The 16,424-nt window shown below is 34.7% G+C and overlaps 1 protein-coding gene and 1 pseudogene across 2 annotated transcripts; both read left to right on the forward strand.

Moving 5' to 3' along the window:
• LOC127183028 (cholesterol 24-hydroxylase-like) overlaps positions 1-16,424 on the forward strand; it is a 54,293-nt pseudogene that overhangs the window by 2,629 nt on the left and 35,240 nt on the right.
• LOC127183036 (cholesterol 24-hydroxylase-like) lies at positions 2,264-8,622 on the forward strand. 2 transcript variants are annotated; one of them, XM_051138835.1, is made up of 8 exons: positions 2,264-2,339; positions 6,261-6,333; positions 6,412-6,484; positions 6,559-6,643; positions 6,745-6,855; positions 7,162-7,250; positions 7,476-7,542; positions 7,709-8,622. In XM_051138835.1, the coding sequence occupies exons 3-8, from the start codon at positions 6,450-6,452 to the stop codon at positions 7,847-7,849; spliced, it is 528 nt and encodes a 175-aa protein (XP_050994792.1). In that variant the 5' UTR covers positions 2,264-2,339; positions 6,261-6,333; positions 6,412-6,449; the 3' UTR covers positions 7,850-8,622. The 2 variants fall into 2 exon arrangements, with proteins under 2 accessions (XP_050994792.1, XP_050994791.1); XM_051138834.1 differs by lacking the exon at positions 2,264-2,339 and adding an exon at positions 4,800-4,875.

Genomic DNA, 16,424 nt, shown 5'->3' on the forward strand with positions numbered 1-16,424 from the left:
GTTGGCATCATCTGAAGTCCTCTGAGGGGTTGACATCATCTCTTCTTAGGTGTTTTGGATCCAGACTGAAGCTTGCGAATTCCTAGTTACCACAGGATGTCAATCCCATAGCAGAAACAGAGAATAAATAGGAACATAATTAGCGAAGCTGCTGTTCAAACCAAGCAAAGAAAGATTTGTTCAACCAGAGCTAAAATATTAATAATGTGCATCAGATATAACTGCAGTAAAAGTTTATGAGATGCATTATTCGAATGCTTGGCTAAAAAGATGAGTCTTTAATCTAGATTTAAACAGAGAGAGCGAGTCCGATCTCCGAACATAATCAGGAAGACTATTCCAGAGTTTGGGAGCCAAATGCGAAAAAGCTCTACCTCCTTTAGTGAACTTTGCTATCCTAGGAACTACCAAAAGTCCAGAGTTTTGCTAACTTAGGGAGCGTGATGGATTGTAGCGTGATAGAAGACTAGTTAGGTACGCAGGAGCTAAACCGTTAAGGGCCTTGTAGGTAAGAAGTAATATTTTGTAGCTGATGCGGAACCTAATAGGTAGCCAGTGCAGAGACTTTAATGCTATATAATCTTTTTGGTAACACTTTACTTGAAGGGGTGTGCATAAGACTGACATAACACCTTCATAACCGTGACATGACACGTCATGAATATGGAGGAGGTTTTATGCATGTTTATGACAACTGTCATTAAGTGTCATTCGCTCAGTTATGTCATTTTTAATGCAAAGATAACATTGTTCGAGATGCCTTTGTTATGACAACTTGACATAAACCAATACATCATAACCTGTTGGTGTCTGTGTCATGAGAACTTGACATTACCAAGACAATGTTGTACTATACGACAGCTATATATGTTATATACTATATACGTTGTACTATATGACAACATTTATACAGAAAAATATGAAAGTGAACTAATATTTTGTTGTAAGGAAATGAATTAAAAAATGGAAAAAATGTAAGAAATAAAAATGCATGTGCACCTGTTGGGCAATTATTTGTTATCAAGCCAGATAAGAAGGATAAGTCTATTAACTGTCCAGGAGAACTGGATTCTAGTGATTGAAAAAAAATTACAGCACAGTCCTTACAGATGAATGGCGTGCCTACAAGAGACAGCTTGCCCAGTACAGATATCGTCAGTATTCTGTCTACCATAAAAGACAATTTGTTGATCCAGGGACTGGTACTCATACTCAGCATATTGAGCGCGCATGGCAGAATTACAAGTTGGAAATAAGTGACCCTGGACCACAATACTTTGTATGGGTCAAAATTATTGATCTTTTCTTTTATGCCAAAAATCATTAGGATATTAAGTAAAGATCATGTTCCATGAAGATATTTTGTAAATTTCCTACCGTAAATATATATCAAAAACGTATTTTTGATTAGTAATATGCATTGCTAAGATCTTCATCTGGCCAAATTTAAAGGTGATTTTCTCAATATTTTGATTTTTTTGCACCCTCAGATTCCAGATTTCCTGAATCGCTCTCCAAATGCAATAAAATACAATTTTATACATTTTATTTATTATTATTATTATTATTATTATTGGATGATTGAATTTACTTTCATAACACCAGTTAATCTTTTTTACAACATTTGAAATGGTATATTATTTGACCTTCTGTTGGAGGAAACCCATTATGAATTGAAAAATATTCATGATGCTGTTATAAAATTATTTGACAGAGTATTAGCCTTAATGACATTTTAAGGATAAATTCAATTTGTACCACTGAAAAAAAGTGGTCAGAAAAAAAATTCATGACACAATTATAATGGCCCTATGATTGTCAAAACCAACTAAATGACAGTTTAATGTAATGTTAACCCATAACCCATCTGTTATGTAATGTTTATGACAGATTTATGAAAGGTTATGATGTCTCGGTAATGTCAAGTAGTCATGATAAAGACACTGACAGGTTATGATGTATTGGTTTATGTCAAGTTGTCATAACAAAGGTATCACAAACAATGTCAGCTTTGCATTAAAAATGACATAAATGAGCGAATGACACTTAATGACAGTTGTCATAAACATGCATAAAACCTCCTTCATATTCATGATGTGTCATGTCACGATTATGAAGGTGTCATGTCAGTCTTATGCACACCCCTTCAAGTAAAGTGTTACCATCTTTTTTTTTCCCTAAGCTTTATCCCAAGAATTGGAAGACTGTGCAACAAATTAAAGATGCAGTTGAACTACTGCGTAAAACGGGAGAGAAATGGATACAAAACAGGAAGACAGCAATAGAAAATGGAGAAAACGTCCCCAATGACATTCTCACACAAATCCTCAAAACGGCAGGTATGTGGCTCTCAAATGGCTCAGACAATAATGGTTAAATGTATTTTCCCTTTGCACAGGTAATACTTAAATTGGCTGCAACATTGTGCAAATTTAAACATTGTAATTAATCATGTAATTAAACGTCTTTTAAATTGAACCATATAGGAGAGAAGTCCACTTCCAGAACAGAAATTTACAGATAATTTACTCACCTCCTTGTCATCCAAGATGTTCATGTCTTTCTTTCTTCAGTCTATAAGAAATTATCTTTCTTGAGGAAAACATTTCAGGAATTATCTCCATCTAGTGGACTTCAATGGTGCCCCCAAGTTTGAACTTACAAAATGCAGTTTAAATGCAGCTTCAAATAACTTTAAACAATCCCAGCCAAGGAAGAAGGGTCTTATCTAGCGAAACAATCTGTCATTTTCGAAACAAATTGACAATTTATATACTTTTTTAACCTAAAATGCTCATCTTGTCACGTCTCTGTGATGCGCATGCGTGGTCTGTGTAATCCAGGTCAATATAGTTAGGGTATGTCAAAAAACTCCCGTCTCGTTTTCTTCTTCAATTTCAAAATCATCCTAAATCGCTGTCTTACCTTTTTTTTTTGTTTGATCTTCTTTGCATGTTCACTTTGTAAACACTGGGTTGGTACTTCTGCAGCGATGTAGGACGATTTTGAAGTTGGGGAAGAAAACGAGGTGGGAGTTTTTCGACATACCCTAACTGTATTGAACCGGAAAAAAAGAATTTGCTCAGACTTAGACAAGATGAGCGTTTGAGGTTAAAAAGTATATAAATTGTCAGTTTGTTTTGAAAATGGCATAAGACTGACATAACACCTTCATAACCGTGACATGACACGTCATGAATATGGAGGAGGTTTTATGCATGTTTATGACAACTGTCATTAAGTGTCATTCGCTCAGTTATGTCATTTTTAATGCAAAGATAACATTGTTCGAGATGCCTTTGTTATGACAACTTGACATAAACCAATACATCATAACCTGTTGGTGTCTGTGTCATGAGAACTTGACATTACCAAGACAATGTTGTACTATACGACAGCTATATATGTTATATACTATATACGTTGTACTATATGACAACATTTATACAGAAAAATATGAAAGTGAACTAATATTTTGTTGTAAGGAAATGAATTAAAAAATGGAAAAAATGTAAGAAATAAAAATGCATGTGCACCTGTTGGGCAATTATTTGTTATCAAGCCAGATAAGAAGGATAAGTCTATTAACTGTCCAGGAGAACTGGATTCTAGTGATTGAAAAAAAAATTACAGCACAGTCCTTACAGATGAATGGCGTGCCTACAAGAGACAGCTTGCCCAGTACAGATATCGTCAGTATTCTGTCTACCATAAAAGACAATTTGTTGATCCAGGGACTGGTACTCATACTCAGCATATTGAGCGCGCATGGCAGAATTACAAGTTGGAAATAAGTGACCCTGGACCACAATACTTTGTATGGGTCAAAATTATTGATCTTTTCTTTTATGCCAAAAATCATTAGGATATTAAGTAAAGATCATGTTCCATGAAGATATTTTGTAAATTTCCTACCGTAAATATATATCAAAAACGTATTTTTGATTAGTAATATGCATTGCTAAGATCTTCATCTGGCCAAATTTAAAGGTGATTTTCTCAATATTTTGATTTTTTTGCACCCTCAGATTCCAGATTTCCTGAATCGCTCTCCAAATGCAATAAAATACAATTTTATACATTTTATTTATTATTATTATTATTATTATTATTGGATGATTGAATTTACTTTCATAACACCAGTTAATCTTTTTACAACATTTGAAATGGTATATTATTTGACCTTCTGTTGGAGGAAACCCATTATGAATTGAAAAATATTCATGATGCTGTTATAAAATTATTTGACAGAGTATTAGCCTTAATGACATTTTAAGGATAAATTCAATTTGTACCACTGAAAAAAAGTGGTCAGAAAAAAAATTCATGACACAATTATAATGGCCCTATGATTGTCAAAACCAACTAAATGACAGTTTAATGTAATGTTAACCCATAACCCATCTGTTATGTAATGTTTATGACAGATTTATGAAAGGTTATGATGTCTCGGTAATGTCAAGTAGTCATGATAAAGACACTGACAGGTTATGATGTATTGGTTTATGTCAAGTTGTCATAACAAAGGTATCACAAACAATGTCAGCTTTGCATTAAAAATGACATAAATGAGCGAATGACACTTAATGACAGTTGTCATAAACATGCATAAAACCTCCTTCATATTCATGATGTGTCATGTCACGATTATGAAGGTGTCATGTCAGTCTTATGCACACCCCTTCAAGTAAAGTGTTACCATCTTTTTTTTCCCTAAGCTTTATCCCAAGAATTGGAAGACTGTGCAACAAATTAAAGATGCAGTTGAACTACTGCGTAAAACGGGAGAGAAATGGATACAAAACAGGAAGACAGCAATAGAAAATGGAGAAAACGTCCCCAATGACATTCTCACACAAATCCTCAAAACGGCAGGTATGTGGCTCTCAAATGGCTCAGACAATAATGGTTAAATGTATTTTCCCTTTGCACAGGTAATACTTAAATTGGCTGCAACATTGTGCAAATTTAAACATTGTAATTAATCATGTAATTAAACGTCTTTTAAATTGAACCATATAGGAGAGAAGTCCACTTCCAGAACAGAAATTTACAGATAATTTACTCACCTCCTTGTCATCCAAGATGTTCATGTCTTTCTTTCTTCAGTCTATAAGAAATTATCTTTCTTGAGGAAAACATTTCAGGAATTATCTCCATCTAGTGGACTTCAATGGTGCCCCCAAGTTTGAACTTACAAAATGCAGTTTAAATGCAGCTTCAAATAACTTTAAACAATCCCAGCCAAGGAAGAAGGGTCTTATCTAGCGAAACAATCTGTCATTTTCGAAACAAATTGACAATTTATATACTTTTTTAACCTAAAATGCTCATCTTGTCACGTCTCTGTGATGCGCATGCGTGGTCTGTGTAATCCAGGTCAATATAGTTAGGGTATGTCAAAAAACTCCCGTCTCGTTTTCTTCTTCAATTTCAAAATCATCCTAAATCGCTGTCTTACCTTTTTTTTTTGTTTGATCTTCTTTGCATGTTCACTTTGTAAACACTGGGTTGGTACTTCTGCAGCGATGTAGGACGATTTTGAAGTTGGGGAAGAAAACGAGGTGGGAGTTTTTCGACATACCCTAACTGTATTGAACCGGAAAAAAACAGAATTTGCTCAGACTTAGACAAGATGAGCGTTTGAGGTTAAAAAGTATATAAATTGTCAGTTTGTTTTGAAAATGGCCAATCGGTTTGCTAGATAACTCCCTTCTTCCTTGGCTGGGATCATTTAGTGCCCTTTGAAGCTGCATTTAAACTGAATTTTTGGAAGTTCAAAATCAGGGCACCATATCAGTCCATTATATGGAGAAAAATCCTGAAATGTTTTCCTCAAAAAACATAATTTCTTTACGGCTGAAGAAAGAAAGACATGAACATCTTGGCAAGGGGTGAGTACATTATCTGTAAATTTTTGTTCTGGAAGTGGAGTTCTCCTTTAACACAGACCAGCAATTATAATACAACGTAAACTTGATTACAAAATGGCTTGTTAAATGAATTAAGTCACTTTTTAAAATGTCTGTTCAATACATATGTGCTATAGCAATGTAACTGAATTCATGTAATTAAGTGAATGAAATCATGTAAATGAGTATATCTGTTTAAATTAAATAAGTAGCTGCATCTTTGAAGTATTGGGTTAATCAGCATATCTTATAGTTGATTTGATTACAAATGTTAATCAACTAATAAGTACTAATAACATTTTTGACAAGTAGAGTTTATCACTTAACACTTTGTATTTTTTGCTTTAGAGGAGGAAAATGTTAATAATGCAAAAGATCATGAGCAGATGTTGGACAATTTTGTGACTTTTTTTCATTGCTGGTGAGTTGCAGCTTTGTTTGATTTTTTTTTTTGTTCAGAAACCCTTGCAGGTGTAAACAGTGCTTAATTCTGTTGCAGGGCAAGAGACAACAGCCAATCAGCTTTCATTTGCAATAATGGAATTAGGGAGACATCCTGAGATATATAAACGGTAAAACGTCTTGGAAATGAGCATATTCCATCAGCGCTGTTTTACAATGCTTTATATTTTCTTTTCCATCCCAGGGCTAAAGCAGAGGTGGATGAAATCCTGGGGACAAAAAGAGACATTTCATATGATGACCTTGGAAAATTCACTTACTTGTCTCAGGTTGGTTTGCAAAGATGTTCTTTGACATGATGCTACAAACACAAATGGTTTTGTATTGATTTCTTTGAATGGTCTTTTGTGTTTTTGACTCAATGCTGCAGGTGTTGAAGGAAACCCTGCGTCTGTACCCAACTGCTCCAGGAACCAATCGCTGGCTACATGAGGACATGGTTATAAATGGGCTAAAAATCCCAGGTGGCTGTTCAGTTGCTGTGAGTACTGGCTGATTCTGTAACCATCATGGTACCGGCCCAGTGCAACTGTTTCTTGTAAAACAAGTACAGCTCATTTCTAACTGAACAGAGAAAGAAAGTTATTGTTCAGCAAAATTATATTTATAATATATAATATTTTTATATTTTTAATATATAATATTTTATAATATTTTTTATATATTTTTTAATAATATTTCAAACAACAGCAATGCATTCTGACAACAATGGTGTTATAAATGCTACTAATTTTATTGTATATGTAAGCAGGAAAATTCTGAATAATTTTCTGCTCTTTCCATACAGTTCAGTTCTTATGCCTCCCAAAGAATGGAAATGTATTTTAAAGATCCTTTGAAGTTTGATCCAGAGAGATTTGATGTGAATGCCCCAAAGTAAGTCATTATATTTCATATATATTTCTCTCATTTTACAATCAGTTTCGGCATTTATGCTGCATTCATGGCATATTTATGGTTATTACAGGATGAAACCTGTGAGTTCAACTAGGACAAAAAAAAAAATCATAATTATGATATTGACTGTGAACGCACTATTATTTTGTGAATTTTTTGCATGAAATCTTATTTCTAATTTTTTTTTCTGTTTTTTTCTGTAAGGCCTTATTACTGCTACTACCCATTTGCACTTGGTCCACGAATCTGTCTGGGGCAGCTCTTCTCACAGGTGATAAAGTGCACACACACACATTTGTACCTCCCTTTCTCCTTTAGAATTTTTAGACTTTCAGAACACGCAGGCTCACATGTTGGATTCCTTTAGATGTTTGATTGAGTTTTCCAAATGCCAAATTGGTGTGATCTTGACCACTCTGTTGTGTTTCTACGTTCAGATGGAGGCAAAAGTTGTGCTTGCCAAACTGCTTCAGAGATTTGAGTTCAGCCTGGTTCCTGGACAGTCTTTCGACATTAAAGACACAGGAACTCTGCGGCCCAAGAGCGGAGTGATCTGCTACATTAAACACTGCTCATAGGATGTGTTTATGACCCATGTTTGTGACATTTCCTGTATACATCACGTTCAAGCATTAACTGATCACAGAAGTTTTAACATACTAATCATTTATGGTGCATCTGCAAATTTAATTTTATTGTTTTATCGTAGTCCTTCATTATGGTGATTTAAAGTTTTTGTTTAAATACATCATGTAGATTATTTAAATATGAACATTATATAAGCATAGGCTGCATGCTCAATGAGAACCAACCAAACTAGAGGTGACTCAGCTTAACAATAGAGACAGGGGGCGGTGCGAAGATGGCGGGTTGAGCAGCTGCATTTTTTTAAAGCTCATGACAGATGTGCCCTAAAGTCAGTTTAACATGAGTAATTTCTACTCTTTTACACTAAGATGTCTTCACAAAAACTGATTAAACCTGCCAGATTAAAACTAGACCCCAGAGGGAAAGATTCCTCGCCCAATGTTCAAACAAAAGTAGAGGCAAAAAAAATGGAGCATGACTATGCAATGGAGATTGTTGTGCAAAGTAAAAGAGAGTGTGGAAATGGCTCTCTTCCTTCAATACCAAGCAAGAATTCTGCGGAAAAAAGAGCTAAGCCGTCTGCACCGTTAGCCTTGTGGGCAGCGACGACATGTAGTGCTGTTGCGCTCTGGGCGTCCTGAGTTCGAAGCCTGGCTCGTGGACCTTTCCCAATTCCACTCTTCTGTCTCCATCTCTGCTATACTGTCCTGTCAAAATAAATGTGAAAATGCCAAAAATAAATTAAAAAAAAAAAAAAAAAAAAGGTATAAGCCAAATACGGATGCTGAGAAATCGGGAATCTCTAATGAAACTGTTTTGGAGCAGTGTTGGGGAAAGTTACTTTTAAAAGTAATGCATTACAATTTTGTGTTACTCCCTGAAAAAGTAACTAATTACGTTACGTAGTTAACTTTTATGGAAAGTAATGTGTTACGTTACTTTTGCATTACTTTAAATCTGGGCAGGGCTTGCTTCTTTGTTTTTAAAGGGGTCATCGGATGCAAAGTTCACTTTTACATGTTGTTTGAACATTAATGTGTGTTGGCAGTGTATGTACAAATCTACCGTATAATGATAAAAATCCATGCAGTGTTTTTTAATTAATCTGTAAAAATAATATCCCCTTTTTTAAATCGAGCCATTCTCAGATGCCTGTCGGTGTGGCGTCATCTGTCGGTGTGTTTTCTGTTGCTTTGTCTGTTTTGCAGGGTGGAGATAAGCGGCAGGGGTAATAGGTAACCTGTGATGAGTCGACTAACTAAAAGCAGGGGTCAGTGTTCCTGCAGAGTTTAGCTCCAACCCTAATCAAACACACCTGAACCAGCTAATCAAAGTCTTACTAGGTATTCTTGAAACTTCCAGGCAGGTGTGTTGAGGAAAGTTCGAGGTAAACTCTGCAGGACACCGGGCCTCCAGAAACAAGTTTGGTGACCCCTGAACTAAGGGATCTTTGTCCTCCAGTGTGGTGTGCCCCATCTGTGCTTGACTTCTCTCCAGCACCAGATTTAGTTTTCTTTGATACTTTATCTTTTGTTTTCTTTCTTTTTTCTTCTATTTAATGCTCAACCTGACTTAATTACTTTAATAAATGCTTATTTTGAATTAACTTAATTTGTGCATGGCCTCTCCATTTATGTTGCACTGCCATGAGCCAGGTAGTTTGTAACAGGTTGAATTGCATCATCGAAGGTCAGCAGCAAAGACACTGGTTAATATAATGGCATTAAATACATAAAGGATATTTGTTTTATTTAACATATTTAATTATTGCAGGGTTGCGTCATATTCTGAGTTTGCATTTCACAATTTTAATTCATTTTGAGGAATACAGAATCTGTGTTTTGTGAGTGAGATTAATTAATGCATGTTCCCATTTAGTCTAGAATACAGTAACATTATGTTTACTCCCAATTTCCCGACCGGAGTCATGTCAATCAATAAATGGGGAAAAAAGTAACTGGCGTTACTTTGAAAAAGTAACTCAGACATTTTCTTAGAAATTCAGAAGTAATGCATTACTTCACTAGTTACTTGAAAAACGTATGGTCGTATGTGATGGTCTGTTTTTCATCTTAATATTAATATTTATGGCTTTAACAATGCAGCTCAAAATCAGAAATTAGTAGAAGATATTTCTAATGTGGTTATTGAAATTAAAGTACAGTACTCATCAGATAATGTAATAGTAGGAGGGGACTGGAATATGGTTCCAGATGAGCAGATGGATAGATGGCCTCCCAGACTGAACAAGGAAAGGCTTAATGTTACCACAGAATTGTTGAAGACAGAAAATAATTTAAATGACATTGGGAGATAATTAAATCCTGAAGTTGAATGTTTTTCCTGGTTTAAACCTAATGGGGAGCGCAAAAATTGATTATTGATTGGCTAGTGATAATATTGTAAAATATGCTTCTCATTCTTAAATTATTAAGGTTCCATTAACAGATTATAGCCTTATAGATCTTGTTTTAGAACCCACAGTTAAGCAATTTAGAAACAAAGGTTATTGGAAGTTCAATCCTTGTCTTTTACAAAATGAAGAATTTTGTAGTAAAATCAAGGAATTGATAAGGAGAATAGAGATAAATGATTGTTTTGATTGTAATGTAAGTAAATGGGAATTTTTAAAATTCAAAATTAGGGAATTTTCCATATGGTTCTCTAAGAAAATTTCATAAAGAAAAATGGTGATGAAGCTTCAGAATAAATTACATCATCTTTATCTTGAGAGTGCTCAGGGGGTCTTTGTAAAGTCACGGGCTAGGTGGATTGAGGAATAAACACCAGTTGACGCAAATCATTTATTGTATTATTTATTTATTTATCACCTTGTCATATACTGTCAATATTCTGGCCTGCCTTTATGAATGTGACAAAAATAAATTGACTTAAAAATAAATATAATATTCTTATTGGTGTGTTGTTTATAGAAGGAACATTCGGATGGAACAATATCTGAGACTCCTGGAAGCTCTGGAGAAGAATCAGGAGTCATTTCAGATTGTGTGTATGTTTATGGACCTTTCTTTTATAATAGAAAAGAAACAGATGAGGATGAGCTACAGGACAGCCAGTGAGAAGATGGTCCCATTGTAATGCGGTATATGTGTAATATATTCTTTATCTCCATTATAATATAGTACGTGTGTCTATATATTATTTTTAGTATATATATAGTATATATGAAAATCATGTGTATATAATGGGTAATGAAATTGAAATCATTTGTTTGAAAAATAATAATAATCGGTTGTATTTGTGTTAGTATAAATTAATGAGATTAAAATTGTGTGTTTGAATGATCAAAAGTAATCAGTTCCGTTTGTGTTTGTTCTCTTTTGATGTCACTTTGGGGACAAAATAGCTGAAATCTCCCTGAAAGTTAAACCTGACTAGAAGTTCATCCAAAAAACAAAGTTCATTCAATTCCAAAAATACTCTTTTTTTCCCAGCTGGCTTTTCCATTGAGATTAAATTATTTCTTTGGCAGTTTGAAATATATTTGTGAGATAAGAAACTTGAATCACTGAATCAGACGGGGATTTACACTCAGCCTTACAAGTTTTGACACTGAGATGTCAGCTTGAATTGCAAAAAAGAAAGGGATCTTACATAGGGATTAGGTTAATCTGAATGTTTAGAAACAATCTGCACCAAAGCTTTCATAGCAGCTTTAGGACAGTATTTACCAGACTGAAAAACAAAAGAATATTTAAATGTCGCTATATTTAAGTTTGTGGTTAAGCTGGTGAAATCATCAAGATGCCGTAAGTAATGCATGACTATTGTTTTATGTTTGTTCTCAGGAACTGGGGAATTGAGTTGACAGGTACATTTCAGGTACCTAAAAAACTACATGATGCAAGTCCTCCATATAGCAGGGGTGTCCAAATTTTTATTTTTATTATACCCATTTTGAAAATGCACTGGACATGAGTAAACCATCAGAAAAAAAGTGGGGGAAATATGATGATAATATTAATATAATAATAATAATAACAATAACATAAATCTGTTAGAAACAGTAAAAAAATAAGAATTTTATTATTTTTTATATAAAAATGGCAGTCTTTTATCTTTTTAAGTCTTTATTAACTACAGTTCGAGATAAACATTTAGCCATGTAACCTCTATTATGATAAAAACGTGTCTAAAAGAAATGATGGCCATGGTATTTTAAGCTTACATCATGAGCCTGTCATTCACGTTGTGATAAAGGCTAAAAAAGTCTTAGTGGGAGTGCATAGAGATGTTTCTCTATCGCCAAATTCTGGAGTATATGAACATTTCAACGCTGTAAAATAGAGTGATATACAGTCACAATAATCCTCAAAAGATGTAAAATGACAGAAAATTACAGAAGACGGACATACAATGACAAGTAAACCCTAAAACAGCACTTGTTGCCTTTTTTTCTTTCATTTTTAAAATATTTTCCCAGTTTAAAACGCAATTTAACAGAGATTAATTGATATCTTAACTGAACACAAGACATTACAGTAGTATAAAAATAAGTAAAAAAAAATAAATAAATACATATATACATAACTCTATAACACATTCACTCATTTACATTATGTATGATACAATTTCAATAATATTTAAAAAATGTTCTTGCCAATATGAAAGGTTTTACTTAAAAGATTAATAGGAATTCAAAACTCTAAAAACTTTTACTATGATCTACTCAATTTTTTTGGTGAAACATTTTTACACTGAAAAATGTTAAGTAAATTTAAAAGTTGTGAAATCATTGAAATATACTTTAAGAATCAAGTAAATGTAACTAAAAAAATTAAGTAGATTCAACTAATTCGATTAATTAATCTTTTAAATAAAATTGAGTAAATATAATTAAAATGTTTATGCAATGCAATAGTAATTCAATAGTAAATCCGAAACAAAAAGATTGAGTAGATTTAATTTATATTTTGTATATACAAATATCCTATATTTACTTTTTTTACTTATATATTTTTAATTGTATTTACCATTGTACTTTACAATAAATATAACAAAATTAAATGACAAACAAAACACAGTATTTTAATTACACTTTTATTTGCCATATTTGACCATAACTGCAATTCAACCATACTTTGCAAATGACAACTTGTTACATAAATTTTAGCCACTGAACTGTGGACACTTACAAACATACAAAATTCATCAAAAATAACATTTAAAATAATAGGCATTAACCGTTGCTTACCAAATTAGACCAAAGATAAAACCATGTAATTAAAGGGTTAGTTCACAAAAAAATAAAATTCTGTCATTAATTACTTACCCTCATGTTGTTCCAAACCCGTAAGACCTCTGGTTCATCATCAGAACACATATATATTTCTGATGAAATCCAAGAGCTTTCTGATCCTCCATAGACAGCAAAGGTCCTACCCATATCAAGTCACAGAAATGTAGTAAGGACATTATTAAAATAGTCCATGTGACATCAGTGGTTCAACCGTATTTTTATGAAGCTACAGGAATACTTTTTGTGCGCAAAGAAAAGTAAAATAACTTTATTTAACTATAATTGAACCACTGACGTCAAATTGACCATTTTATTGATGTCTTCACTGCATTTCTGGGCCTTGAACTTTTCATTTCCCTTGCTGTCTATCGAGGGCCAGAGAGATCTTGAATTCAATCAGAAATCTCTTTATTTGTGTTCTGAATATGAATAAAGGTCTTAGTGGTTTGGAGTAATTAATGATATAATTTTCATTTTTGGGTGAACTATCTCTTTAACTATAGTTTAACCTGGTATACTTTGCAAATGACAACATGTTAAATAAATTGAAATTTTAGCCACTGAACTGTGGATATGTAGACTTGCAAAGAAAAAAAAATCATCAAAAATTACTTGACCTTACAAAAATTAAAAGGCCTGAGGCTGAGTACAATTAAACCTGACATTAAAAAACAACAACACCAAACCAAAATGCAATTTTACAATTATACAACACGTGGACAATGGAAAAAAATATATATATAATAAGTTATTTTTTTCGTTATTGAACCTTTGTTGAAAGTTTCAGCAGATCCAACTCCAGAAAAAGGTTTCAAAAGACCTCCAAAGTATATTTAAAGGGTTAGTTCATCCAAAAATGAATATTAGCCCATGATTTACTCACCCTCATGGCATCCTAGGTGTATATGACTTTCTACTTTTAGACAAATCCAATCGGAGTTATATTAAACATTGTCTTGGCTCTTCCAAGCTCTGTAATAGCATTGGGTGGGTTGTAGTGTTCAACAGTCCAAACAAAAATCAGATAAAGTGCATCCATCCATAATAAAAAGTGCCTCACACGAGCCCAATGCCATTATAAAGCTTGGAAGAACCAAAACAAATTTTAATATAACTCAGATTGGATTTGTTAGAAAGAAGAAAGTCATATACACCTAGGATGCCATGAGGGTGAGTAAATCATGGGCTAAAGTTCTTGGGGTATCACAGGTCCAAGGCACATGTCAATCCCAAAAGATAGGAGCAGGCTCTGCTTTGTGCCTTGTGTTGTTATTTAGATGTTTTTGGACGATGATGTCAGTGCTGTAAAACAAATGTTTTGACCATGAGATTCATAGATTTACACTTCAAATTAATAACAGTAGCGTAGTGGTTGACTGCCCCTTTAAAAATTAGCCAGTGTTACTACAAAAAAAAAAAAAAAAAAAACATTAATACATTAATACATTAGCCATATCTCTTATCCATGATATTTGTAGTAAAACTGACCAATACAAATAGTAATCAAGCTGCCAAAAACATGGTTAACTTAATACATTTTACTACAATAAAACCATGGTTGATTTTGCGCGATAATTTCTTCACTACGTTATTCCTCCGCCATTTGACTGATTCCGGGTGATGTTTCAGCGGTGCTTTGGTACAAATTTGAGCAGTAGGGGCTCCCGGAAAACTTTGCACCGAGTTTACAGTTGTAATTACGAGTTATACAAAGACACGTTACGTTAGCTTTTCACACACAGTAATGTTGTAGTTTTTGGCTATTCCGACATGGTGTGAGAACTCACCCAGAGCGACGGCCGATAAATAAGTTAAATTTATTTTAACCGGCCACTGGCGCTGCAGCGCACCGGGATTTGTCCCATTACACCAGGTACGGATAGACTAGTTTAGTCGCTGTTTTCTGCAGTTACTCACACGTATATGCGCATCACACAAGTGAACTAGATAAAAAAGTTCGTCAAGACAAACTTTAAGTTGGCTTGAGAAAGCCAGACCAGAAAGTTTAAAAAGTTTGAAAAGATTAAAAAGTTTGAAAAGTTTGAAAAGTTTAAAAAGTTTACGAAGTTTTTAAAAGTTTTAAGTTTGGATGGTTTTCAGTCTGAAATAGTTTGAAGTTTTAAAGTTTGAATGCAGTCTGTCAGATAGATAGATAGATAGATAGATAGATAGATAGTAATGGTTAGATGATAGATAGATAGATAGATAGATAGATAGATAGATAGATAGATAGATAGATAGTAATGGTTAGATGATAGATAGATAGATAGATAGATAGATAGATAGATAGATAGAAAGTAATGTCAGATGATAGATAGATAAATAGCAATGGTTAGATGAAAGATAGATAGATAGATAGATAACATAATTAGCAAGTTACTAGAATGATTCTAGCATGATTAGCATTTTACTAGCATGTTGCTAACATGTTTACCATTTTATTAACATGATAACAGGGGTGGTTGCTAGGGTGTTGCTATGCGGTTGCTAGGGTACTCGGGGAGGTTGCTAGGGCACTCGGGGTGGTTGCTAGGCTGGTTACTAAGGTACCCAGAGTGGTTGCTAAGATGTTGCTAGGGTATCCAGGGTGGTTGCTAGGGTGTTGCTATGCAGTTGTTATGGTAACCAGGGTGGTTGCTAGGGCGGTTGCTAGGGTACCCAAGGTGGTTGCTAGGGTGTTGCTATGCCGTTGTTAAGGTAACAGGGTGGTTGCTAGGGTGTTGCTATGCCATTGCTAGGGTATCCAGGGTGGTTGCTAGGGTGTTGCTTTGCGGTTGCTAGGGTAACTGGGGTGGTTGCTAGGGTGTTGCTATGCAGTTGCTAGGGTACCCAGGGTGGTTGCTAAGGTGTTGCTATGCCGTTGCTAGGGTAACAGGGGTGGTTGCTAGGGTGTTGCTATGCGGTTGCTAGGGTACTCAGGGTGGTTGCTAGGCCAGTTGCTAAGGTACCCAGGGTGGTTGCTAAGGTGTTGCTATGCCGTTGCTAGGGTATCCAGGGTGGTTGCTAGGGTGTTGCTATGCTGTTGCTAGGGTAACAGGGGTGGTTGCTAGGGTGTTGCTATGCGGTTGCTAGGGTACTCAGGGTGGTTGCTAGGCCAGTTGCTAAGGTACCCAGGGTGGTTGCTAAGGTGTTGCTATGCCGTTGCTAGGGTATCCAGGGTGGTTGCTAGGGTGTTGCTATGCCATTGCTAGGGTATCCAGGGTGGTTGCTAGGGTGTTGCTTTGCGGTTGCTAGGGTAACTGGGGTGGTTGCTAGGGTGTTGCTATGCAGTTGCTAGGGTACCCAGGGTGGTTGCTAAGGCCGTT

Source organism: Labeo rohita, chromosome 20 (assembly GCF_022985175.1).
Source record: "Labeo rohita strain BAU-BD-2019 chromosome 20, IGBB_LRoh.1.0, whole genome shotgun sequence".
Lineage (NCBI taxonomy): Eukaryota > Metazoa > Chordata > Actinopteri > Cypriniformes > Cyprinidae > Labeo > Labeo rohita.